General features: G+C 47.2%; 2 protein-coding genes across 2 annotated transcripts; both read left to right on the forward strand.

Moving 5' to 3' along the window:
- Positions 1-27,647, forward strand: LOC124697291 (malonyl-CoA:anthocyanidin 5-O-glucoside-6''-O-malonyltransferase-like). Its single transcript, XM_047229904.1, has 3 exons — positions 1-114; positions 6,756-8,186; positions 27,579-27,647. Exons 2-3 carry the CDS (start codon positions 6,783-6,785, stop codon positions 27,645-27,647), a joined length of 1,473 nt encoding a protein of 490 aa, XP_047085860.1. The 5' UTR covers positions 1-114; positions 6,756-6,782.
- LOC124704144 (malonyl-CoA:anthocyanidin 5-O-glucoside-6''-O-malonyltransferase-like) lies at positions 104-1,744 on the forward strand. The gene has a single exon (XM_047236378.1). The coding sequence runs from the start codon at positions 142-144 to the stop codon at positions 1,528-1,530; it is 1,389 nt and encodes a 462-aa protein (XP_047092334.1). The 5' UTR covers positions 104-141; the 3' UTR covers positions 1,531-1,744.
- Positions 27,648-27,723: the final 76 nt, after the last annotated feature.

Here is a 27,723-nt window from a genome sequence, read left to right on the forward strand (position 1 = left end):
GTCAGAGAGTAAGTAAGCAAGCCGTACTAGCCTTCTACCAGTAGTATTAAGCGAGCTTTCGGGCCCTGCCCATGCAATGAACCCGACGAAGCTCATGTGCTTCATCACCAAGTACATACTGTAGGAGTTCAGGATCAAGCAATGGGGCCAACACAGCAACACTTGACGACCCCAATCCTCAGCGTCCTCGAGACTACGCTCGTAGCACCCTCGCCGAGTGCCGGCGCCGCCCTGCCGGAGTCTTCCCTCCCGCTCACCTTCTTCGACATCTTGTGGCTCACCTCCCCACCCGTCGAGCGACGGCGTGTCTTCTTCTACCGCCTCACCGCCGACGCTGACGTCGCCACCATCCTCTCCAACCTCCAGGCCTCGCTCTCCCAGGCTCTCCACGCCTACTACCCGCTCGCCGGCCGCCTCCGCCTCAAGCCTGGGACGGCTGACCGCTACGAGCTCCACTACCGGCCGGGCGACGGCGTCACCTTCACCGTCGCCGAGTACTCCAACGATGGTGCTGACTTCGACGAGCTAGCCACCGACGAGCCAAAGAAGGTCGCGAAGATAGCCCCGCTCGCACCCACTCTGCCGGAAGGCGGCGCGCTGCTCGCGCTGCAGGCCACCGTGCTGCGCGGCGGCCTCGCCATCGGCGTGGCCGTGCACCACGCCGCCTGCGACGGCGCCAGCTCGACGCGCTTCCTGCACGCCTGGTCAGCAGCCGGCACCGGCGCCGCCAACGGTCCTCCACCCCCCATCACTGACAGAGCTGTTGTAAACGACCCAAACGGTCGTCTCTACGACTTCTTCGTCAAAGCCATGCCGACCGCCGACCAGATGGAGCGCGTCAAGTTGTCGGACGACCAACTCTTCGCCACCTTCACGCTGTCCAAGGAAGACATACAGCGCGTCAAGGAAGTGGTCGCCGCCGAGGCGGCGCGGCGTGGCGCGGCGCCGCCGCGATGCTCCTCGCTGGTCGCCACCTTCGGCTTCATCTGGTCGTGCTACCAGCGCGCCAAAGATGATGCGGGAAGCAACAACGGCGACCGGCCGACATACTTGTGCTTCCCCGTCGACCACCGCTCGCGGATGAAGCCCCCCGTCCCGAACGAGTACCTCGGCAACTGCGTCGGCGCCGCCTTGCACGCCGCGCCCGAGGACCAGCTCGCGGAGGCCGGCGCCGGTGGGATCTTCGTCGCGTGCACGGCGGTGGCTGCGGCGATCCAGGAGGCGGTGGGCGGCGTCAGGTCGCCCGAGACGATAGAGTCGTGGACTGAGCGCTTCAAGGAGGCTGCCGTGGCTGGGGCGGGGATGCTGACTGTGGCCGGGTCGCCCAGGTTCCGTGTGTACGAGGTGGACTTGGGGTTCGGCCGGCCGGCCAAGGTGGACATCGTGTCCGTTGCGAGAACCGGCGCGATGGCGGTGGCGGACGACCGGAGCAGCGGCGGCGGCATGGAGGTGGGCATCTCTCTGCGGGCTGCTGGCATGCAGAGGTTCCAGAAGTGCTTCGAGGACGCCATTCCGTTTCTTCACCATTGAACAATTGATACACTCATTACTAATGTTTTTCTTTTGGCAAAAACATTAATCAAGTGATATATGTCCTGTGGCGCGCTTCACCATACTTCGATGTCTCTCAGTCTATGCACGTATCATACATACGTGCATGTGCATGCCTAGTGATGCTGGCATTTGAATTTTGGAACAATTTTATATTTGTGATACAGAATCCAAGTTTCTCATGTGTGGACCAGTGAACGTTCTCCGCCAGCCAGTTCCGGTCATAGAATTTTGTTTCTTGTAGCTAGGTCGAAAGAATTTCATTTTTTGTATTCGTGGACAACAATGGAGAACGTCCTGTACAGAGCTCTCATGAAAGCTACAACTTACATCTACATGTGGAAGAGAACCGTCGCTGCATTTGCTACCCCGAAATTCTAGAAGGACGACTTCCGTTTGCTTGTTTTCTAACTTGCGTCGCTCCCCTTCCGTGCAAAAGAGCATTAGCCTTCTTTCTTCCCACAAGCCCACGCAAGAACATCCTATTTCGAAGCGTTTAATCAGGGTACATTTTAGATATGCACTAAAATACTTTAATGTCTTAGATAACCGTATAGATTAGCATTTTGACATAGGCATATTTCAGATATTCTAGATTAGCATTTTTCCCCAAGTTCGATTTGGCGCAGTTCCTTGAGAGGTTCGTCTTCTTCGGCTATGTTGGAGTGTCCCGTGTCTGCTCCTCTCATAGTAGGCTCGGCGTCTTCTCTCCGGCTTGGTTGGGAGGCAAGGTTGTCTTGGCGAGTGTGTCGTCCGCTTGTATCAGTGGTGGGTTAGAGTGAGCTTGTCCTCGTGGCGCGGTGAGTGTGGGCTTGGCCCGTGGTGTCTTGTATGGTTTTCGTCCGGTTTTCTCCTAAAAACTGTGCACTTTCTGCTTAATTAATGGATGAGGCAAAGCTTTTGCCTCCGTTTCAAAAAAAAGTGCTTTAATTTAAGGCACATTTATATGTATAAGTTGTTTTTTTTCTTTTTCGAAATGGGGAAAAAATCCCAGCTTCTGCATCCAAGGATGCACACGCCTTTTTTTTATTAGATTATTCGTAGCGTCTTACAAGAGCAATACAAAAGATCAAACTCGAAGCCACCTTGCTAAACCTATAGAGGGATGAAGGGGGTGATAATACACCAACTCACATCATCCAAACAACCAAATGCCCTCCAACAACACCTATCTCATAAATGTTACTACAAGGAGGAGCAATGGATATATGATAGAGACAATATAATCCCAAAGAATTGGCTTGAGAAAATATAAATGATGAGGATCCCTTAATTATTTATGAGATAATGTAGTTTCCAATGCCCCCCAACAACACCTATTGATCAAGTTGAGCTTGTTGGTCCCCCACCAAGTTGGTCCTAAGAAGTTAGATACAATAGTCTTGGCAACCCAAATGGTTCTTTTCATGACACCACTTTGAGAACCAACATATTTGCCAAACAAATTGCCAACCTCATCCTGACAAAGAGAATATAAATCATCAATTATGATAGGGATGTATGAGGTACCAATAGTGAAGTGGAGGATATGTGTCTCTTATCATGACATGTGTAGCAAGTTCTTCCCTTCCCTTTTTCATCATTCAATTTCTCCAAATTTGGAGAATTTGCTTGATTCTTCTTTGGAAGTGGTATTTCTTCAACTTAATGTCGAGCATGAGCTTGAACTTGATGTCGTTCCCCTTTTTGCTTCTTGCTAAGAGTATTCTTCTTCAAAGGGCAATATCTAAATTGGTGCCCTTCAATTTTGCACATGAAGTAACAATCTTGTCCCTTGTTCTTTTTGTTGACCTTGGAGTTATTCTTGTTGTCGGAGATAAACCAAGTCCACTCATGTCATTGGGGGATAGTTGCATACTCAACATATTATCAATTTTGGACTTCCCTTCATGACTCTTGACCAAGTCTTTCTTCAATGAATTGACTTGGGCCTTGAGATTTTTGATTTACTCTACATCGTTAGTAATAACATGAGAACTAGAGAAAGTAGAAGCTTCATTGCTAGAGAAACAAGGCATATAAGCAATTCATCACAAGTTGTAGCACTTACATTAGTGGATGAATTACTAGGACTAGCACATGGTAATATGGCATTTTGATAAGTGGTACTAATGCCCACATTAGCCTCACTATATCTTGCCTTTGATAACATAGTCCTATGAGTTAACTCTAGACTATAATGGGAGATTAGAAGATCCTCATGGAAGCTAGAGAGATTTCCATAACCTTCTTCCCAAATCCCATAATTGATAATTAGCAATTGAAGTTGAGCCCTTAGTGTCGGGGTTATACCGAATAGGGTATACCATGGTAGGGTCTTGGATTAGCAAGCATGGGTGGTACATTAGGGTTGCTAAGACATAGGTCTAGGAGGGCGACCAAGTTGCAAAGAAAATGGAGGCCCAACCTACTAACGATGCCCAATCCGGATTCCAGGAGACTCAGGGAGACATAGACTTGAAGTACAAGACACAACATACTTGCTGACATAGATTAGGATATGTAGTTGGCTAGGTATTTACTCCATCAAACCCTAGGTTATGGCGTCTTTGTAAGCCGGCCATGGAACAAACTTTAGGGCAACACAAAACACACCATTGTAACCTGTATTATGTCCATCATACTGAATTTCTAGCAGGACGTAGCATTCCTCCATCGAGGGGATGTGACCTGGTAAATCGCTAACTCACAAAGACTTGTACATCTCCTCGTCTAGATCCACTACTAACCCTTGCCTTGAGGACCCCCTCATGGCACTATCGTTGACAAGGCAATGACAGTTGGTGCCTACCGTGGGGCTAGCAAAATTTGGAGTCGAGATTCAGGCGTAATATCTTGGAGGCATGGGTGATACCGACCAAATCGTCTACTTCGGCAAAAATCAGTTCGTCGTAGCGGAAACCTACGTGCTAGCTGCCAGCCACATTGTTTCCTACACTATCCTTCCGAATGGTGGCATCAACATCTTTGGCGGCTTCACCGTGGTGTTGGCGGCACTTGAAGCTCTACGCCCCACCCAACCCACCCTAGATGTAGAAACTGCTGTGGAGTTCGTATCTCGATCTACGCTGTCAACTGATGCAAGTGAGTTCTAGATCGGATCGAATCCTAACCAGACATTCTCCACCCTTGCGGATGAGATCATGTTCGAAAGTGGATCTGCGCCCGTCCTCCCAGCCGAGGGTCTTAACTACCATCAACACCAATTCGTGGGTCACATCGACATCATCTCAGGATTGCCTGAAGGCAACAATGATAATGATTCCATGCTCCATGCCATAAACGAGGAATGCGAGGATAGTTATTCGGACGTAAGCATCGGTACTGCCCCTGTCCATCAAGAAAAAAAGTGACCAAGAAGGCCAATCTGGAAATCCTGATGAAGATTATGATTATCCAGATTACTTTGAGCACAAGATCCAGCAACCCTTTTCAGGCAAGCCGGGCGTTCCCTCGGAGACAATATCGGTCGTCTTCATGCAAACCGCCACAGGAACGGAGGAAATCCGCCTGTGACTACCAAAACCTCCGGTGAAACACTCCGAGCACCTCCTATTCCTAGCACCCAAGAGAAGCGATATTGACCATCTTGAGTTTCTCTCTCACCCGATTATGTATGATCCGACCAAGCTGGAGGCAATAAGGAAGTTCTTGGCGCAGAAAGCTAAATAACTTACTGAGAAGATCATCTGACCTGACAAAACGCTTGACTAGATCTATTAGTTACTGAGTAGAAAGGGGGGTCAGCAGGAAGAGGATTGTACCATGAGAGAAGCATGGAGGTCAACCCGCTTCAAATATCGAACATGGATTCTGGCAATGCAATGGAGTTGGGTCCTCGTATCGATCTGATCCGAATGAATCGGTCTTTCTATAGAGGTGTGTCCTGCCGTTCTTCAATATGTTGAATTCAAAGGGGCCCATTGAGTGGACTCCCAAGACGGAAAGATCTTTGTAGGATTTGAAGAAGTACTTAGCCTCACCTTCTGTGTTGGCCGCCCCCGAGCGAGGAGAACTACTCTTGCTATACGCCGCCACCACCAATCAGATGGCATAATGACACGACCATTCACAAACACATATGGGTTCCAACATGATTAATAACATGTTTACAAAGGTGTAGAGCAATATAAAAACGAAACATACTTGAACAATAGCAGATAGAGACAGTTATGTCTAGCATCGAATCAACCAGATAGATATAATAGTGGTTTCACTTGTAGTGTAGAAAATGCAAACCAACATGTTCGTTAACTTTAATTTTTTCATGAACTAGATAATAGCATGATGTTATTTTCGTAACGAAAGAATGAATCGATAGAAGTTATAATGACAACATCTTTAGCGGACTATACTGATTTCAAGTGACACCTGATTATGATTAACATGAAGACTATTAAATTCTAAATCTCACTTTTGTTATCCAACATGTGGTGGGTAAAGTATTAAATTTCAAATCTTAGTTTGGTTGTTCATCAGGTTCTATTCATACAAGTAGGTCTCACAATTGTGTTTTATACAGATTTCTTCCTCTGCTAATCACCTAATCACATATTTTAAAAGACATGCATATTTCTCTAGAAAGAGAAAAAATCACCGACTTTTAGAAGCGATACAGTATCACTAAATGAGCATATAATGTTTATAAATAATTAATTAAATTCTAGCATCTGCAAATAATGTTGCCGTTGCAACGGCACCGCCTTTGTGCTAGTATTGACTAAGAGATAACAACCCACAAAAATGAAAAAAAAAAAGACTAAGAGATAGCAACTTCTAAATCTACCGAGAAATGGTTACTTTCTACAAAATAATCATTTATCTTATATGATTTTACATATTAGTAAATGATTTTTCTAGGAGTTGCACAATCTAGAAGGATGCATGATTCTTTTGACCCACCTTTTTGTCTACAAAATAAACATGGCTGCACGAGTTAGTTACAAGAAGTCAATAGCATGTTCGAACGGGTATCTGCTGGCCAGTGGCTAGCTAGCAATTGGAGTATAGTTTGCTTACGTCACCCCTTACGGCGACACGTACGGGCAACAAACGAGACCTTCCGCGCACGCATCTGCTGGCCACTGAGAACTCGAAATCTGCCACCACCAGAGAGTAAGTAAGCAAGCCGTACTAGCCTTCTACCAGTAGTATTAAGCGAGCCCTGCCCATGCAATGAACCCGACGACGAAGCTGAGGTCCTTCATACTGTAGGAGTTCAGGATCAAGCAATGGCGCCAACACAGCAACACTTGCCGCCCACAATCCTCAGCGTTCCGCCCCCAATCCTCAATGTCCTCGAGACCACGCTCGTAGCACCCTCGCTGAGTGCCGGCGCCGCCCTGCCGGAGTCTTCCCTCCCGCTCACCTTCTTCGACGTCCTGTGGCTGACTACCCCACCCGTCGAGCGTGTCTTCTTCTACAGCCTCGCCGCCGACGCCGGCGTCGCCACCATCCTCTCCAACCTCAAGGCCTCGCTCTCCCAGGCTCTCCACGCCTACTACCCGCTCGCCGGCCGCCTCCGCCTCAAGCCTGGGACGGCTGACCGCTACGAGCTCCACTACCAGCCGGGCGACGGCGTCACCTTCACGGTCGCCGAGTACTCCAACGATGGTGCTGACTTCGACGAGCTAGCCACCGACGAGCCAAAGAAGGTCGCAAAGATAGCCCCGCTCGCACCCACTCTGCCGGAAGGCGGCGCGCTGCTCGCGCTGCAGGCCACCGTGCTGCGCGGCGGCCTCGCCATCGGCATGGCCGTGCACCACGCCGCCTGCGACGGCGCAAGCTCCACGCGATTCCTGCACGCCTGGTCGGCGGCCAGCACCGGCGCCGCCGACGGTCCTCCACCCCCCGTCACTGACAGAGCTCTTGTAAACGACCCAGGGAGCCGTCTCTACGACTTCTTCGTCAAAGCCATGCCGACCGCCGACCAGATGGAGCGCGTCAAGCTGTCGGACGACCAATTCTTCGCCACCTTCACGCTGTCCAAGGAAGACATACAGCGGGTCAAGGACGTGGTCGCCGCCGAGGCGGGGCGGCGTGGCGCGGCGCCGCCGCGGTGCTCCTCGCTGGTCGCCACCTTCGGCTTCATCTGGTCATGCTACCAGCGCGCCAAAGATGATGCGGGAAGCAACATCGGCGACCGGCCGACGTACCTGTGCTTCCCCATCGACCACCGATCGCGGATGAAGCCTCCCGTCCCGGACGAGTACCTCGGCAACTGCGTCGGCGCCGCCATGCACGCCGCGCCAGAGGACCAGCTCGCGGCAGCCGGCGCCGGCGGCCTCTTCATCGCGTGCACGGCGGTGGCTGCGGCGATCGAGGAGGGGGTGGGTGGCGTCAGATCGCCTGAGACGATAGAGTCCTGGATTGTGCGCTTCAAGGAGGCTGCCGTGGCTGGGACGGGGATGCTGACTGTGGCCGGGTCGCCCAGGTTCCGTGTGTACGAGGTGGACATGGGGTTCGGCCGGCCGGCCAAGGTGGACATCGTGTCCGTTGCGAGAACCGGCGCGATGGCGGTGGCGGACGACCGGAGCAGCTGCGGCGGCATGGAGGTGGGCATCTCTCTGCAGGCTGCTGGCATGCAGAGGTTTCAGAAGAGCTTCGAGGACGCCATTGCGTTTCTTCACCCACTGGTGGAAAAACAGGCTTTGGTCGCGGTTGGCAACTGCCATTAGTCGCGGTGGCCCAACCGCGACCAAAGTAGCGCGACTAAAGGCCCCCCCTTTAGTCGCGGTTCCTTACGAACCGCGACTAAAGGCCCATCCACGTGGGCCTCGAGCGAGCGCCAGGGGCGGAGGACCTTTAGTCGCGGTTCTTCCGGCCAACCGCGACTAAAGGCCTCCGCAGGGTTTAGGGTTTAGCCCCCCTCCCCCTAAATCTGGTTTCTTTTTAATTTGTATTATTTTATTTCTTTTGGGTTTTAATTTTGAAGGAGTTTCACATATTCTACGGTACTCGTATACATACATGCATATGAATGTACAATTTCAAACAAATTTGAAATTAGAATCAAAAAGAATTCAAGAGTAATATACAATATATATTCAATATCGGATGACCATATACAATATATATTCAATATCGGATGACCATATACAATTTTGAACAAGTTAGTTACAAATTCCGGTGCCTATAAAGATCTACGTCATCGTAATAGTGTTCTCCTCTAGGATCGATGACTTCCCTCGCCAACCATCCAGCTAGTTCCTCTTGAAGTGGTCGGAAGCGAGCTTCTAGACTAAGCGTCTTCCGGAGGTTATTCCTCAGGATGTTGTTCTCACACGTCTGGTCCCGCTCATTGCAGTATCTCCGGATCCTCTCACAAACATAGTATCCACATAGATTGGTCCCCGGTGGCTGAGTATCCCCAGTCGTCGGCAATCGCCATTTTAAAATGTAGCTCTTTTTTGAATTCACCGACCTTGGTATCTACGAACCGTCTCCAAACCCTACGAGGCAAAGAAAATTAAATAAACAAGAGAGTTATTAATTAGTTACTTGATATTAGGAAATGATGAACGAAATAGGCCGATCGATATAGAGCGCAAATGAATGAAAATAATTACTTTTGCATCATTTTTCTCATGTCGCCCCAAAGCGCCGGATCCATATTCGAGAGTCGTGGACGAGAACCGAGGAGGTCTGAACTTTAATTACCATAAGAATCCAGTGGAACCTCGCGGACACGATACATGCACAGATCATGCATAACTCATCGATTAGCCACATACCATGCATGGAGTAAACAAAAGAGAATGTGCTCAAGACAGAAACACTCACCCAAAATGGTAAGGAAATAGAATATCACTTTTCTGTTGCTGTTTTCTAATAAACCGCCACAGGTCTTCCTCCACGTCGGCGGGGTGGTGTTCTAACACATATGAATTAACGATGTGTGGGTCAATGAACCCAACATCATGGATGTTCCTTATTCGCATTTCCCGCTTCTTCATTCTGCATAATATATAGCGTATACAACAAGATAGTTAGGACAATATATATATATATATATATATATAGTGCAGGCAATGAACGAGATGGGGTAGAAATTAATAAATCACTTACAGAACGTAGCAACTGATGATAGATTTGTCGAGGTCGCGCAGATTGAACAGCTGGAACAATTCACTCGGAGGAATTTGTACCCGTAACGTTTGAAGTGATGCTCATATTTAACTTCCGCATAGATATAGTCTTTGGCGTTTTCATGTTTTATGTAAGCCTTGTACCAATTTAGCGGACCTTTCATTTGTCGAGGTAGATCCTCTTCCTGCGCAGGCTCGATGAGAGGGCCATTCTTCACATATGTAAATACTACGTCCTTCATTGGCGCCTCATCAAGGCCTAACACTGCACGAAGAGTGATACCTAAGTCGGCCGCTTGTTTTCTGGCACTTTCTACAGTCAATCCATGTGCTGCCGCAGCTGCTATGATATCGGGGGCCTCCCGACCGGCGGCTTGCACTATGAGCGGGGCGATCGATTGTTTACTTTGTTCCCCGAGCTGGGCAACTTCTTTCCCCCTTTCTAATTTTGTCTCGGCCTTGTCCTCCAAGGCTTTCTTCTCCGCGTACTCTTTGTTCCTCTTGAACGCGACCGCTTGCCTACGAAGTTCACGTAAATAGTCGTCAGTGCAGATTCTTCGCGGCTTGGGACGGTGTGTTCAAAAATGACTTAGCCCACTCGCTTTTCCTTGTCGAATATACTCGGCTTGGGCTCGCCCTCTATTTTCTTCTTGACGCTCGCCTTCCATTTCTCTAAATCAGCAGCCGCGCCCGCCTCGACTTCCTCGGCACTACTTTCCCAAGGCCTCGTGGGGAGAGGCTTCAGTGATACCTCCGGTACCTTTGTTTTCTTAGGTACGTAAGGGTCCGGGTTAATAACCCAGGACTGCTTCTGCTTCTTCGCCGGAGGTGGATTGGGGGGCGGTACCGGTGTCTGATCACCCGCCGGACGAGGACCGGGGGCGGCGTCCGCCGACGTGAATGAGGTGTATTAGGTGAAGCACCACCGCCACCGTCACCGCCACCGCCACCGTCACCGCCACCGCCACCGTCACCGCCACCGCCACCACCACCACCGTACGGGGGTGGACTTGTTGGCGCCTCGCCCGGAAACTTGATAAATTTCTTCTGCCATAGAATGAACCGGCGCTTGACATCTCCAAGTCTTTTCACCCCTTCAGGTGTAGCAATGTCAATGTCCAGGTCCTCAAACCCTTGGACTATCTCCTCCACCGTGACACGAGCATAGCCATCTTGAATGGGGTTGTTGTGGTGGAGTGTGATACGTCTCCAACGTATCGATAATTTCTTGTGTTCCATGCCACATTATTGATGTTATCTACATGTTTTATGCACACTTTATGTCATATTCGTGCATTTTCTGGAACTAACCTATTAACAAGATGCCGAAGTGCCAGTTCTCGTTTTCTACCGTTTTTGGTTTCAGAAATCCTAGTAACGAAATATTCTCGGAATCGGACGAAATCAACGCCAAAGTTCCTATTTTCATCGGAAGCATCCAGAACACCCGGGAAGGACCGGAGGGGGGCCACGAGGCCACCAAACCCTAGGCCGGCGCGCCAGTGGGGGGGCCGCGCCGCCCTATGGTGTGGCCCCCCTGTCAGCCCTCCTGCGCCGCCTCTTCGCCTATATAAAGCCCCTGGATCAGAAAACCCGATACCAATTGACGAAACTCCAGAAAAGTTACTGTGGCGCCGCCGCCATCGCGAAACTCCAATCCGGGGACGGAACTCTGTTCCGGCACCTCGCCGGAGCGGGGAAGTGCCCCCGGAAGGCTTCTCCATCGACACCGCTGCCATCTCCACCGCCATCTTCATCACCGCCGCTGCTCCCATGAGGAGGGAGTAGTTCTCCATCGAGGCTCGGGGCTGTACCGGTAGCTATGTGGTTCATCTCTCTCCTATGTGTTTCAATACAATAATCTCATGAGCTGCCCTACATGATTGAGATTCATATGATGATGCTTGTAATCTAGATGTCATTATGCTAGTCAAGTGAGTTTTACTTATGTGATCTCCGGAGACTCCTCGTCCCACGTGTGTAAAGGTGACAGTGTATGCACCGTGTGGGTCTCTTAGGCTAGATTTCACAGAATACTTACTCATTGAATGGCATAGTGAGGTGCTTATTTATATCTCTTTAAGATTGCAGCATGTTGTATCACAATTTATCCATGTGCTACTCTAGCAATGTGTTATTAAAGTAGTTTATTCCTCCTGCATGTGTGCAAAGGTGACAGTGCGTGCACCGTGTTAGTACTTGGTTTATGCTATGATCATGATCTCTTGTAGATTATGGAGTTAACTATTGCTATGATAATATTGATGTGATCTATTCCTCCTACATATGCATGAAGGTGACAGTGTGCATGCTATGCTAGAACTTGGTTTAGTAGCGTTGATCTATCTTACACTAAAGGTTACTTAAACATGAGCATTATTGTGGAGCTTGTTAACTCCGGCATTGAGGGTTCGTGTAATCCTACGCAATGTGTTCATCATCCAACAAAAGTGTAGAGTATGCATTTATCCGTTCTGTTATGTGATCGATGTTGAGAGTGTCCACTAGTGAAAGTGTAATCCCTAGGCCTTGTTCCTAAATACTGTCGAGTTACTACTGCTTGTTTCTTGTTTCTATCGCGTTACTACTGCTGCAATACCACCACCATCAACTACACGCCAAGCACTTTTTCTGGCACCGTTGCTACTGCTCATACTTATTTATACCACCTGTATTTCACTATCTCTTCGCCGAACTAGTGCACCTATTAGGTGTGTTGGGGACACAAGAGACTTCTTGCTTTGTGGTTGCAGGGTTGCATGAGAGGGATATCTTTGACCTCTTCCTCCCCGAGTTCGATAAACCTTGGGTATCCACTTAAGGGAAACTTGCTGCTGTTCTACAAACCTCTGCTCTTGGAGGCCCAACACCTGTCTACGTGAAAGGAGGGGAACGTAGACATCAAGCACTTTTCCGGCGCCGTTGCCGGGGAGGAAAGGTAAAAAGGCTCTCATACTACGGTCTCAGGTAAAGTATTTTTCTGGCGCCGTTGTGTGTGTGCTCAAAGCTATTTCCTTTAGATCCTGCAATTGCATCTTGTTGATTCTTGTTTACACTAGTTTGGCATAATGTACAAGAGTGAGCTTCTTATTCTATTTCCTGATTTAAAACATGGATTGTTTGATGCGAAAATTAAAAAACCTATGAAATCTTCTTTGCATGCCGGTAGTAATATTAGTATGAACGCTTTGAACACCATTGTTGACAATAATATAGAAAGTTCTAAGCTTGGGGAAGCTGGTTTTCATGATATTTTTAGTCCCCCAAGCATTGAGGAGAAAATTTTCTTTGATGATACTTTGCCTCCTATTTCGATGATGATAATGATAGTGGTCTTTTTGTGCCACCTACTGCTGAGAGTAAATTTTGTTGTGATTATACTATGCCTCCTACACTTGATGAGAATAATAATGATAGCTACTTTGTTGAATTTGCTCCCACTACAACTAATAAAATTGATTATGCTTATGTGGAGAGTAATAATTTTATGCATGAGACTCACGATAAGAATGCTTTATGTGATAGTTATATTGTTGAGTTTGCTCATGATGCTACTGAAAGTTATTATGAGAGAGGAAAATATGGTTGTAGAAATTTTCATGTTACTAAAATACCTCTCTATGTGCTGAAATTTTTCAAGCTACACTTGTTTTATCTTCCTATGCTTGTTACTTTGCTCTTCATGAACTTGTTTATTTACAAGATTCCTATGCATAGGAAGCATGTTAGACTTAAATGTGTTTTGAATTTGCCTCTTGATGCTCTCTTTTGCTTCACATACTATCTTTTGCGAGTGCATCATTAAAACTGCTGAGCCCATCTTAATGGCTAAAAAGAAAGAACTTCTTGGGAGATAACCCATGTGTTATTTTGCTACAGTACTTTGTTTTATATTTGTGTCTTGGAAGTTGTTTACTACTGTAGCAACCTCTCCTTATCTTAATTTTGTGTTTTGTTGTGCCAAGTAAAGTCTTTGATAGTAAAGTAAGTACTAGATTTGGATTACTGCGCAGTTCCAGATTTCTTTGCTGTCACGAATCTGAGCCCACTGCCCTGCAGGAAGCTCAGAAAATTATGCCAATTTACGTGCATGATCCTCAGATATGTACGCAACTTTCATTCAATTTGAGCATTTTCATTTGAGCAAGTCTGGTGGCCTAATAAAATCCATCTTTACGGACTGTTCTGTTTTGACAGATTCTGCCTTTTATTTCGCATTGCCTCTTTTGCTATGTTGGATGAATTTCTTTGATCCATTAATGTCCAGTAGCTTTATGCAATGTCCAGAAGTGTTAAGAATGATTGTGTCACCTCTGAACATGTTAATTTTTATTGTCCACTAACCCTCTAATGAGTTGTTTCGAGTTTGGTGTGGAGGAAGTTTTCAAGGGTCAAGAGAGGAGGATGATATACTATGATCAAGGAGAGTGAAAGCTCTAAGCTTGGGGATGCACCCGGTGGTTCACCCCTGCATATATCAAGAAGACTCAAGCGTCTAAGCTTGGGGATGCCCAAGGCATCCCCTTCTTCATCGACAACATTATCAGGTTCCTCCCCCGAAACTATATTTTTATTCCATCACATCTTATGTGCTTTTTCTTGGAGCGTCCGTTTGTTTGCTTTTGTTTTTGTTTTTGTTTGAATAAATTGGATTACATCATGCTTGTGTGGGAGAGAGACACGCTCCGCTGGTTCGTATGAACACATGTGTTCTTAGCTCATAATATTCATGGCGAAGTTTCCTCTTCGTTAAATTGTTATATGGTTGGAATTGGAAAATGATACATGTAGTAATTGCTATAATGTTTTGGGTAATGTGATACTTGGCAATTGTTGTGCTCATGTTTAAGCTCTTGCATCATATACTTTGCACCTATTAGTGAAGAATACATAGAGCATGCTAAAATTTGGTTTGCATAATTGGTCTCTCTAAGGTCTAGATAATTTCTAGTATTGAGTTTGAACAACAAGGAAGACGGTGTAGAGTCTTATAATGTTTTCAATATGTCTTTTATGTGAGTTTTGCTGCACCGGTTCATCCTTGTGTTTGTCTCAAATAACCTTGCTAGCCTAAACCTTGTATCGAGAGGGAATACTTCTCATGCATCCAAAATACTTGAGCCAACCACTATGCCATTTGTGTCCACCATACCTACCTACTACATGGTATTTTCCAGCCATTCCAAAGTAAATTGCTTGAGTGCTACCTTTAAAATTCCATCATTCACCTTTGCAATATATAGCTCATGGGACAAATAGCTTAAAAACTATTGTGGTATTGAATATGTAATTATGCACTTTATCTCTTATTAAGTTGCTTGTTGTGCGATAACCATGTTTACCTGGGAACGCCATCAACTTATTGTTGAATTTCATGTGAGTTGCTATGCATGTTCGTCTTGTCCGAAGTAAGGGCGATCTACACTCGAGTTGAATGGTTTGAGCATGCATATTGTGAGAGAAGAACATTGGGCCGCTAACTAAAGCCATGTTCCATGGTGGAAGTTTCAGTTTTGGACAAACATCCTCAAATCTCTAATGAGAAAAGGATTAATTGTTGTTGAATGCTTAAAGCATTAAAAGAGGAGTCCATTATCTGTTGTCTATGTTGTCCCGGTATGGATGTCTAAGTTGAGAATAATCAAAAGCGAGAAATCCAAATGCGAGCTTTCTCCTTAGACCTTTGTACAGAGCGGCATAGAGGTACCCCTTTGTGATACTTGGTTAAAGCATATGTATTGCGGTGATAATCCAGTAGTCCAAGCTAATTAGGACAAGGTGCGGGCACTATTAGTACACTATGCATGAGGCTTGCAACTTATAAGATATAATTTACATGATGCATATGCTTTATTACTACCGTTGACAAAATTGTTTTATGTTTTCAAAATCAAAGCTCTAGCACAAATATAGCAATCGATGCTTTCCTCTTTGAAGGACCATTCTTTTACTTTTATTGTTGAGTCAGTTCACCTATTTCTCTCCACCTCAAGAAGCAAACACTTGTGTGAACTGTGCATTGATTCTTACATATTTGCATATTGCATTTGTTATATTGCTTTGCATTGACAACTATCCATGAGATATACATGTTACAAGTTGAAAGCAACCGCTGAAACTTAATCTTCTTTTGTGTTGCTTCAATGCTTTTACTTTGAATTATTGCTTTATGAGTTAACTCTTATGCAAGACCTTTTTGATGCTTGTCTTGAAGTGCTATTCATGAAAAGTCTTTGCTATATGGTTCACTTGTTTACTCATGTCATTACCATTGTTATGATCGCTGCATTCACTACATATGCTTTACAAATAGTATGATCAAGTTTATGATGGCATGTCACTCCAGAAATTATCTTTGTTATCGTTTTACCTGCTCGGGACGAGCGAACTAAGCTTGGGGATGCTGATACGTCTCCAACGTATCGATAATTTCTTGTGTTCCATGCCACATTATTGATGTTATCTACATGTTTTATGCACACTTTATGTCATATTCGTGCATTTTCTGGAACTAACCTATTAACAAGATGCCGAAGTGCCGGCTCTCGTTTTCTACTGTTTTTGGTTTAGAAATCCTAGTAACGAAATATTCTCGGAATCGGACGAAATCAACGCCAAAGTTCCTATTTTCATCGGAAGCATCCAGAACACCCGGGAAGGACCAGAGGGGGGCCACAGGGCCACCAAACCCTAGGCTGGCGCGGCCAGAGGGGGGGCCGCGCCGCCCTATGGTGTGGCCCCCCTGTCAGCCCTCCGGCGCCGCCTCTTCGCCTATATAAAGCCCCTGGATCAGAAAACCCGATACCAATTGACGAAACTCCAGTAAACACTCGTGGCGCCGCCGCCATCGCGAAACTCCAATTCGGGGACAGAACTCTGTTCCGGCACCTCGCCGGAGCGGGGAAGTGCCCCCGGAAGGCTTCTCCATCGACACCGCTGCCATCTCCACCGCCATCTTCATCACCGCCGCTGCTCCCATGAGGAGGGAGTAGTTCTCCATCGAGGCTCGGGGCTGTACCGGTAGCTATGTGGTTCATCTCTCTCCTATGTGTTTCAATACAATAATCTCATGAGCTGCCCTACATGATTGAGATTCATATGATGATGCTTGTAATCTAGATGTCATTATGCTAGTCAAGTGAGTTTTACTTATGTGATCTCCGGAGACTCCTCGTCCCACGTGTGTAAAGGTGACAGGTGTATGCACCGTGTGGGTCTCTTAGGCTAGATTTCATCGAATACTTACTCATTGAATGGCATAGTGAGGTGCTTATTTATATCTCTTTAAGATTGCAGCATGTTGTATCACAATTTATCCATGTGCTACTCTAGCAATGTGTTATTAAAGTAGTTTATTCCTCCCGCATGTGTGCAAAGGTGACAAGTGCGTGCACCGTGTTAGTACTTGGTTTATGCTATGATCATGATCTCTTGTAGATTATGGAGTTAACTATTGCTATGATAATATTGATGTGATCTATTCCTCCTACATATGCATGAAGGTGACAGTGTGCATGCTATGCTAGAACTTGGTTTAGTAGCGTTGATCTATCTTACACTAAAGGTTACTTAAACATGAGCATTATTGTGGAGCTTGTTAACTCCGGCATTGAGGGTTCGTGTAATCCTACGCAATGTGTTCATCATCCAACAAAAGTGTAGAGTATGCATTTATCCGTTCGTTATGTGATCGATGTTGAGAGTGTCCACTAGTGAAAGTGTAATCCCTAGGCCTTGTTCCTAAATACTCGCTGAGTTACTACCGCTTGTTTACTCGTTTTCTGTTGCGTTACTACCGCTCGCAATACCACCACCATCAACTACACGCCAAGCACTTTTCTCGGCACCGTTGCTACCTGCTCATACTTATTTATACCACCTCGTATTTCACTATCTCTTCGCCGAACTAGTGCACCTATTTGGTGTGTTGGGGACACAAGAGACTTCTTGCTTTGTGGTTGCAGTGGTTGCATGAGAGGGATATCTTTGACCTCTTCCTCCCCGAGTTCGATAAACCTTGGGTATCCACTTAAGGGAAACTTGCCGCTGTTCTACAAACCTCTGCTCTTGGAGGCCCAACACTGTCTACGAGAAAGGAGGGGGAACGTAGACATCGAGTGCTCCGGGTGGTAAAGCACTCGCCGATGGCTACCTTCATGGACATGTTCCCGATAGGATAATACGGATGACATGCTTTCATCTCCTTTATATCGTCCACGGGGTAGCGAGGAGGCTCCGGTGCAGTAACTTCGACCACCAGCCGAGGCTCCGGTGCAGTAATTTCGATCGTCGGTGCACCAGCCGGTGAGGCCTCCGTGGAAGCCACGCCGCTTCTTCTCCGCTGCCGGCTTCCGAGATCCATTGGATGATCTTCATGCTGCGCCCGAGCTGCATCTCTTTCGGCGACTAGTACACTCACGGTTTTCTTCATCACATCCATTTCCGTTACCAACTTCGCCACAACATCCGCATCCCGATCCATCTTTCTCTTACGGCTTCGTAACCGTACGGGTCATCTTTCTCGGGGAACCCTAGTTTCCACGAAATGTCCCCGGGCATGCCTCGTACACGTCCTCCGTGTTCAGGATTCCCGAGGGCTTTTGTCGTGGCGTCGTTCTCTCCGTTGAACCTGATCCTCCCCTCTTGAGCATCCCTCATTGCCTCAATAAGGTTTTGGGTGGGTGTAATTATTTTGCCCCGGTAAACACACTCCCCCGTCTCCGGGTTCGCCGATCCCCCATGCCCGTACCACCAGCTTTTGGCCCTTGGGTCCCATCCCTCCGTACCTGGACGGATTCCTCGCGCCCTCAGCTCGTTCTCCATCTTCTCCCACTTAGGCTGCCAAAAGCGATACCCTCCCGGCCCCATTTTATGATTGTACTCCTTCTTGGCCGCATTTTCCTTATTTTTTTTCGATAGTTCAAGGAACCGCTCCGATTTCTTTTGCTTCACAAATTCTGGCCAATCATGTTGCAGTTTCTCATATTGTCCTTTGAAATCCGGAGTCTTGCCCCGGTTGACAAAGTCATGGGCTAGATTTTGCTTGTATTTCCGGAATGCGTTGGCCATCCTAGAAAGAGCGAATCGTTTGACTAGCTTGCGCCTCTTCTTGTTTTCCGCAATCTTGTTACCCTCCTCATCGTATTTGCGGTATTCCGGAGGTAGAACGAAATGTTCCATAAGCTTTTTGAAGCAATCTTTTTTTTCTCTCTCGTTCGACAAAAGTGAAACCAACACGTGCCTTCTTTGGCTCATTCCACTCCTCGGCGGGTGATCGAGACGTTGTCTCTAACAACGGCTCCGCATTGGCCGACAAACTTGGTGGCGTTCTTGCCGGGCTCCAGCGGCCTGCCGGTTTCTTCGTCGACAACATCGATGGTGCATGTTTCTCCTGGTTTCATCGTCTTGGTTGCGCCACGCTTTGACGACGACGTACTCGATTTTTCGACGATCCGTACCGAGGGCTAAAATAAGAAAGAGAGTCGCGCGCGTTAGTACACACACATTAATTTATTCAAATCAGTTAGTTGTATCACCGGACGCTCAATATGTATATATATATACCTCGGCGCCGGAGGTGGTTGCTACTTCCAACCGAAGATCGTCGTTTATCGACGTTTCTTCGGCATCATCTTGTCGACGGCGCCCTTCATCTTCACCCTCAAGGTTCGGATAAGAAGAGATATCATCTTCTTCTTCTCCGGTCGGCACATATATAACATCGCCTTTTATGATGCCGAAGATATGTTCTTCGGCGTCCGGATCATAGTTGTCCAGAATCGGGTCACCTCTATCGTCCGCCATATGTCGGTCCCGAAAACATGTAGTCAAAACAAATTAATTAAGTGAACAAGGGCGGTGGCGGTGGCGAAAGGGCGGTGGCAAAAGGAGAGGGCGAGGAAGGGGTGGGAGAGGGTGTCGCGCGCGGCGGATTCATCGGACAAGTGCCGTGGCGAGGGGGAAAGGGCGACGTGAACCGGTTGGGCAAACGAGACGGCGCGGTCTCGTGCGTCAAAATTTTATTAAGTCAAAACTTAGAATTTTATTAAGTCAAAATTTTAAGTCATATTAAGTCAAAATTTAAGTCATATTAAGTCAAAATTTTATTAAGTCATAATAATATGTTAAGTTTTAAGTTTATTAAGTCAAAATTTTAGTTAAGTTAATTTTATGTTAAGTTAAAAAAGAGAGAGATTTTTTATTAAGTTAATTTTATTAAGTCAATTTTCGGTTAACATTCCAAAAAAAAAAACCGGCGGGCGTATGTGGCGGGCGGCCGGCCAGCCGCGCGCCTCCGGCCGGCGGCGCGTGCGCGGCGGCGGCGGCGCGTGCGCGGCGGCGGCGTGCGCGGCGGTCGCTTTCTCTCCCTCCCTCTCTCCGGACCGGCGTACGGCCGGCGGCGGCGGCGGCGCGCATATGCGCGGGAGAGATACACACGCGCGCGGGCACACGTACGTACGGCGGCGGCGTCGAAGCGGGGCGGCGGCGCGTCAAAGGGCGGGGCTGCGGCGTCGCAGGCGGGGCGGCGGTCGACGGCGTTGGCGTCCGCAGGGCGGGCGGCGGTCGACGGCGGCGTCGCGAGGACGGGCCGGAGGTCGACGGTCGCGCGGCAGCAGATCCGGCGGAGAAGAAGAGTCCGGCGCGGCGGTTCGCGCCGCGCCTTTATATAGGAAGCGCCTTTGGTCGCGGTTGGTGTGGCCAACCGCGACTAAAGGTGACTTTAGTCGCGGTTGGCCACACCAACCGCGACCAAAGGCATTTTTTCGCCCGAATTTCCTTTCCCGCGGAAAAATCCTTTAGTCGCGGTTGGTGTGGCCAACCGCGACTAAAGGCGTTTTTCAAAATTCTTTTCTTTATCAAAATGTTAAAAATACATATAATATATCAAAAAATTCAGAAAAAATAAACTAATTCATTTAAAAATCTTAAAAATACAAATAATATATCAATAAATTCAGAAAAATTAAACTAATACATTTCAAATTTTTTAAAATACAAATAATATATCAAAAAAACAGAAAAATAAAACTAATTCAATTCAAAATCTTAAAAATACAAATATTATATCAAAAAAATTAGGAAAATAAAACTAATTCAATTCAAAATCTTAAAAATACAAATAATATATCAAAAAATTCAGAAAAATAAAACTAATTCATTTCAAAATCTTAAAATACAAATAATACATCAATAAATTCAGAAAAATAAAACTAATTCAATTCAAAATCTTAAAAATACAAATAATATATCAAAAAATTCAGAAAAATAAAACTAATTCAATTCAAAATTTTAAAAATACAAATAATATACCAAAAAATTCAGAAAAATAAAACTAATTCAATTCAAAATTTTAAAAATACAAATTATCAAAAAATTCATAAAAATAAAACTAATTCAATTCAAAATCTTAAAAATACAAATAATACATCAATAAATTCAGAAAAATAGCCCCTCTCTTCCCGCCTCTCGTCTTTCCGCCTCTGTCTTCTCGTTGGCCCCCTCTTCTCCCGCCTCTCGTCTTTCCGCCGACCCCCTCTTCCCGCCTCGTCTTCCCGCCATTTCTTCCCTCGTCTTCCCGCCTCTTTCTTCCCGCCTGCTTTTTTCCCGCCAATTTCTTCCCGCCTCTTTCTTCCCCGCCTCTTTCTTCCCGCCTCTTTCTTCCCGCCACTTTCTTCCCGCTCCCATTTTTCCCGCCATTTGTCACTCCATATATGTAGCCCGGCTTGGCCAGCATTATCACATACAATCTCTCATCACTCTCTCATGGCTTCCACCGCACCCACTCTAACCTACCAGCAGGTGGAGGAGCTTTGCGCCTCGAACTACCCTTGCCCACCGGGCTACCGCGTCCTCGCCGGCTGGAGCCTAAGCGTCGGCGGCGTGCCGGTCCCTCCCGTCCCTCGTGGTACTGCGCGCCGGGCGGCCATCACGAACCACTACTACCTCGACCTCACGCCGGAGCAGCGGATGAATCCCCGCCGGCATCCCGATAACCAGCATACTTGGGACGCCTTCTTCATCAATCGGCGTGAGAGGGCGCTCGCCGTGTATGAGGAGGACGGTCCGCCTCCCGGAAACTTCCACGAGGCCGGCCGTCGGCTATGGTGGTACGGCCGGACTCCGCAGAGCGTCATGGACTACATCACGGCCGGCGATATCCCCCGCCTGCGCTACCCTCGCTTCGAGCCACGAGCGCCGCCCGACGACAGCCGACGACAGCTAGCGACGACGCACGCCGGCAACTTAGAAGGCGACGACTACCAAGTACAACGGCGGCGGCTATGAAGACTACGAGTATGCATATTATACGCCTAGGCGGGAGTATGACTAAATCGTCACTCCAAATTTCATGTATGCGGGAGTATGACTTAGTCACTCCAAATTTCATGTATGCGGGAGTATGACTTAGTCACTCCAAATTTCATGTATGCAGGAGTATGACTTAGTCACTCCAAATTTCATGTATCATCGGTGCTATCTCGAGTCAATTGAATCATTCGAAAATGGACACCAATTAAACACATCACGGGTAATATAATTCACATGATTCATTCAACAAAGTTTGGTACAATAATAAATTATTACACATCATTTCTTCCCTTGTGTCCACGCTTGCTTACGATTGTGCCGTATCCATGGAGCATCCTCATCATTTAACTTAATGCTTGGGTCGGTGTTCACTTTGAAGGGCGGAATTTCAGCAAACATATTATAATCTTCCGACATGTCCGTCTTGTCCTCCACTCCCACGATGTTTCTTTTCCCTGAAAGAACAATGTGGCGCTTTGGATCATCGCATGATGTACTGATCGTTTTCTTATCTTTCCGTTTCCTCGGTTTGCTACTCATGTCCTTCACATAGAAAACACTGAGCGACATCTTTCGCTAGGACGAATGGTTCGTCAAGGTAACCAAGATTGTTGAAATCCACCATTGTCATTCCGTATTGCTTGGTCCACCTTTACCCCACCTCCTGTTAGCTTGAACCATTTGCACCGGAACAAAGGGACCCTAAAGGAGGGTCCATAGTCAAGTTCCCATATCTCCTCTATGTAACCATAATATGTGACCTTTTGCCCATTCTCGGTTGCTTGCATCAAAGCGGACACCACTGTTTTGGTTGGTGCTCTTTTTATCTTGGGCGATCGTGTAAAATGTATTCCCATTTATCTCGTACCCTTGGAAAGTCGTTATAGTCGAAGATGGTGTCTTGGCCAACATGTACAGCTGATCTACAACCTTATTGTCACTCATTAAATGTTTTCTCAACCAAGCTGCCGAAAGTCTCCATGTGGGCCTTCCTAATCCAGGATTCGAGCTTCCCGGGGTTGTCCGAGCGTAAAATATTCTTGTGTTTCTCAAAGTACGGAGCCACCAAGCCGGAATTGGTCGAACCGTGTGGTGTGCTTCGATCGGAGAATGGCCGTCCATACATATCATTGATTTCCTTCCGATCGTGCCTTTTCCACTTAGTCTCCCCTCGTGCCGCGATTGAGGAAGACCAATCGGCTTAAGGTCGGGAACAAAGTCAACACAAAACTCAATTACCTCCTCATTTCCATAGCCCTTGGCGATGCTTCCTTCTGGCCTAGCACGGTTACGAACATATTTCTTTAATACTCCCATGAACCTCTCGAAGGGGAACATATTGTGTAGAAATACGGGACCGAGAATGGAAATCTCGTCGACTAGGTGAACCAGGAGGTGCGTCATAATATTGAAGAAGGATGGCGGGAACACCAACTCGAAACCGACAAGACATTGGATCACATCGTTCTGTAACCGTGGTAGAACTTCGGATTGATTACCTTCGAGAGATTGCATTGAGGAATGCACATAGCTTCACAATGGCTACTCGAACATTTTCCGGCAGAGAGCCCCTCAAAGCAATCGGAAGCAATTGCGTCATAATCACGTGGCGGTCGTGAGACTTCGGGTTTTGGAACTTTTTCTCCGCCATGTTTATTATTCCCTTTATATTGGACGAGAATCCGACGGGACCTTCATACCGCTCGGGCATTCAAAAAGATGACCTTCTCTTCTTTGGTCGAGCGTAGGCTGGCACGACCTTGAAACCGTTCCGGATGCTTGTCATCGGGGTCTTTCAAACTTTGCTGAGTCCTGCCGTGATTCCTTTGTATCATTTGACTTCCCATACACGCCCAAGAAGCTTAGGATGTTCACGCAAATATTCTTCGTAACGTGCATCACGTCGATTGCGGAGCGGACTTCTAGGACTTTCCAATATTCTAGCTCCCGAATATAGATTTCTTCTTCCACATGGCTACGTGCCCGTCGGCTCCCTTCGGAACCGATTGTCCGCGGGACCCTTTCCAAAGATGACTTTCAAACCCTTGACCATATCAAATACCTCAGCACCGAGTGTGTTCCGCGAGCTTCGGCTCGGTGATCCGCCTTGCCGTTGTAATGCTTGCCTTTCTTTCTTACTCGGATGACCTTTCGGAAGAAATCGACGATGCCCAAGGTACACGTTCTTCTTACAATTTGGCAAATGTACACTTTCGGTCTCATGTAAGCGGTGCGTGCATGCATTGTATCCCTTATTTGACGAGTCCCGAAAGGTTACTAAGAGCGAGGCCAATCGTTGATGGTTACGAAAAGCAACGCTCGTAGGTCAAATTCCTCTTCTTTGTGCTCATCCCACACACGGACACCGGGTCTGCCCCACAGCTGTAAAAGCTCATCAACTAATGGCCTTAGGTACACATCGATGTCGTTGCCGGGTTGCTTCGGACCTTGGATGAGCAACGGCATCATAATGAACTTCCGCTTCATGCACAACCAAGGAGGAAGGTTGTAGATGCATAGAGTCACGGGCCAGGTGCTATGGGCTGGAGCTCGCTCGCCAAAAGGATTCATGCCATCCGTACTTAGACCAAATCTTATGTTCCTTGCGTCGACTACAAAATCTTTGAACTCTCTGTCGATCTTTCTCCATTGCGTTCCATCTGCGGGGTGTCTCAACTCCCCGTCCGACTTACGGTCCTCTTTGTGCCATCGCAACAACTTGGCATGCTCTTTGTTCCCGAACGGACGTTTCAACCGTGGTATTATAGGAGCATACCACATCACCTTGGCGGGAACCCTCTTCCCGGGTTTCGGCCCTCAACATCGTCACCGGGGTCATCGCCTCTGATCTTATAACGCAATGCGAGTGCATACCGGGCATTCATTCAAATTCTCGTATTCACCGCGGTAGAGGATGCGATCGTTGATGCATGCATGTATCTTCAGAACCTCTAAACCTAGAGGGCGGACAACCTTCTTTGCTTCGTACGTAGTGGCGGGCAACTCGTTATTCTTTGGAAACATATTCTTCAACATTTTCAGCAAGTTTTCAAATGCCGAGTCGGCTACACCTGCTCGTGCCTTCCATCTCAACAAATCCAGTGTGCAGCCCAGCCTTTTCGGACCATCGTCGCATCCGAGGTACGAGCGCCTTCTCCGTGATCCTCTAACATGCGATCCAAATTCTCCCTCTCTTTTTCAGTTTCGCAGCGTCTCCGTGCATCAGCAATGGTCCGACCAAGATCATCAACGGGATCATCACGTGCCTCTTCTTCACCTTCCCCTTCACCTTCAGCATCCTCCATGAAAGTATCACCGAAATGAGAAAGATAGCTTTCATCATTGAAATCATCCCCTTCTTCATCTTCTTCCATTATAACCCCTCTTTCTCCATGCTTGGTCCAACAATTATAGCTTGGCATGAAACCGTGCCGAAGCAGGTGCATGTGAACATCTCTTGAGGAAGAGTAACCCTTCCGATTCTTACACTTAACACATGGACAGATAACAAAACCCCCCGCTTGTTCGCATTAGCCACTACGAGGAAATCTTTCAAACCCGTACTGAACTCGCCGGAGAGTCGGTTACCGTACATCCATTGCCGATTCATCTGCATTATTATAATATAAAATATATAATTAACCATCATGCATTTGTTAAACTAACTAGCTACAAACAATATAAATTAAACAATGAACTACACACACATGCATATTTTATCAATGACACATCAAAGGTTCAAGTTGCTAACCGCGATCGAGGAGGAAAAAATAAATGAGAAAGCTCAAGTGTGACTCCAACACTTCATATCATGTTTGTTTCATGCTCTTGGGGCATTTCATCAAACACCTTATGTGCATAAGAGGAACCAAAAGCAAACCTAACACTCACTTGTGAAGTTTGTGAAGAGAATGGCTCCAAATGGCTAAGTGTTGGCTGCTGGATGGGTATATATAGGGGAGGGGCTTTAGTCCCGGTTGGGCTGGCCAACCGCGACTAAAGGCCTTCGGGCACCTTTAGTCGCGGTTGGGCTGGCCAACCGCGACTAAAGCCCCCACGTGCACCAGCTGGCCACCGTGCGCCCTGGGCCCAGGCCTTTGGTCGCGGTTCGCCACACGAACCGCGACTAAAGACCCCATTAGTCGCGGTTCCTTTACCTTCGCGACTTATGGGGCTTCCCGGAAGCCTGTTTTTCCACCAGTGACCATTGAACAAGTGATATGCTAATGTTTTTCTTTTGGCAAAAACATTAATCAAGGAGCATGTCCTGTCATCCTGTGGCACGCTTCACCATACTTCGATGTCTATGCCCGTATCATACGTTACGTACGTGCATGTGCTGATGTGAAGAGCCCTGCTATACGTACGACAATACCTGTACGAACCTTGTACGATCAGCCTGACAGCAAGCTCCCTTCACGCGGGCGAACAAGACCATGTGCCTTCCTTTGCTATTTGCCTACTCCTACTCAGAATTAAAGCCGGCCAAGCTACACCACCAAGTCTAAGATCAAAGTGTGTATATATGCAAAAGTTTGTTCATTTGTTCCATGAGAATTCGGTAGCTCCTTAATCATCAGCTTCGCAAGGGCATTTTCAGTGGAGCGACCCATAATGTTCTGGGTTTTTCGAATCGGTTCACGCGGACAAACAGACCGGTCACCCATACCCGTTCGGCGTGACCCATCAGTTCACCAAATTTAGAAAGCCGATGTGTCTACACGGACAGGTCGTGGACAACGCGTGTGTCCTCCTACGAGTGACGTGGGCCCACATGGAAGCGACCCATCAACAGAAAGCTGACTGGCGGTAGCAGGCACGGCCATCAAAGGCGTCGTTTACCACTGCCGACGGTTCATCGACCTCGTCTCTAATGACGAAGAAGACGTCGGAAATTTGAGTTAGGTTTTTTAGGATTTGTCAAAATTATTTTCTAACTAAATTTTGTTAGAATGAATGAAATATTTATGAATTTTTCACGGGATTTTGAACTTCATTTGAATCCAGTCTTCTTTTTATTTCTGGGTCAGAAATGGTCAGCATGGACCGAATAGGTCGCGCCGCCGCTATGCAGGCATGTCTGGCAGACCGGACAACCATCGAAAATCTATCCGTGAAGCGACCCAAACATATAGAATCGGACTATTTGGATCGCCGGTTTGTGTCGACCCGCTGAACATACCCTAAAAACCACCAAGATATTCAGTGCTCATAACGATTGATCAGACTTGTCGGGCTGGAGCTGGATACAACGATGCTGAGATCATCTCCAGCCGCGTCCCCTAAAGCGTCCCCAAACGGCGCCGGACACCGTATTGTACCGCGTCGGACGAAAAGGGGCTTTGAGACGGGTGGGAACGAAACTTTGTCTGGCGCGCAGGGGCAGGAGATGCTGTGAAGAAGCCAAGACAGGAAGTATTACGAGTGTTTCTTTGTATCGGGCTGGGACTTGGCGTAGGGTAGCGGGGCTGATGTTGATTAGCTTGGTTTGCCAGAGGAAAATTAGTACTGTGGAGAAACATCGTACGTGGTTCGTATGTGTATTGTCGTGTGTGGAGCAATTCCGTGATGTGAATGCCCAGTGATGCTGGCATTTTAATTTTGAAAACAATTTAACTTTTTGTGATACAGAATCCAAGTTTCTCATGTGCTGATGTCAAAGTTGTGACCGTTTGTGAACGTTCTCGATCCACGACGTAAAGTATATAACAAAAATATCAATCTCAAGGAATTTTGTTAGCCAGGGTCGAAAGAATTTCCTTTTCTTTATTCGTGG

Source organism: Lolium rigidum, chromosome 3 (genome assembly GCF_022539505.1).
Source record: "Lolium rigidum isolate FL_2022 chromosome 3, APGP_CSIRO_Lrig_0.1, whole genome shotgun sequence".
NCBI lineage: Eukaryota > Viridiplantae > Streptophyta > Magnoliopsida > Poales > Poaceae > Lolium > Lolium rigidum.

Excerpts from the sequence above, each read along its gene's own strand:
- LOC124704144 (XM_047236378.1), top strand. The coding sequence starts at position 142 with ATGGGGCCAACACAGCAACACTTGACGACCCCAATCCTCAGCGTCCTC.
- LOC124697291 (XM_047229904.1), top strand. The coding sequence starts at position 6,783 with ATGGCGCCAACACAGCAACACTTGCCGCCCACAATCCTCAGCGTTCCG. Across the intron at positions 8,187-27,578 it reads TTGCGTTTCTTCACCCACTG|AATCCAAGTTTCTCATGTGC; the intron begins GTGGAAAAACAG and ends TTTGTGATACAG.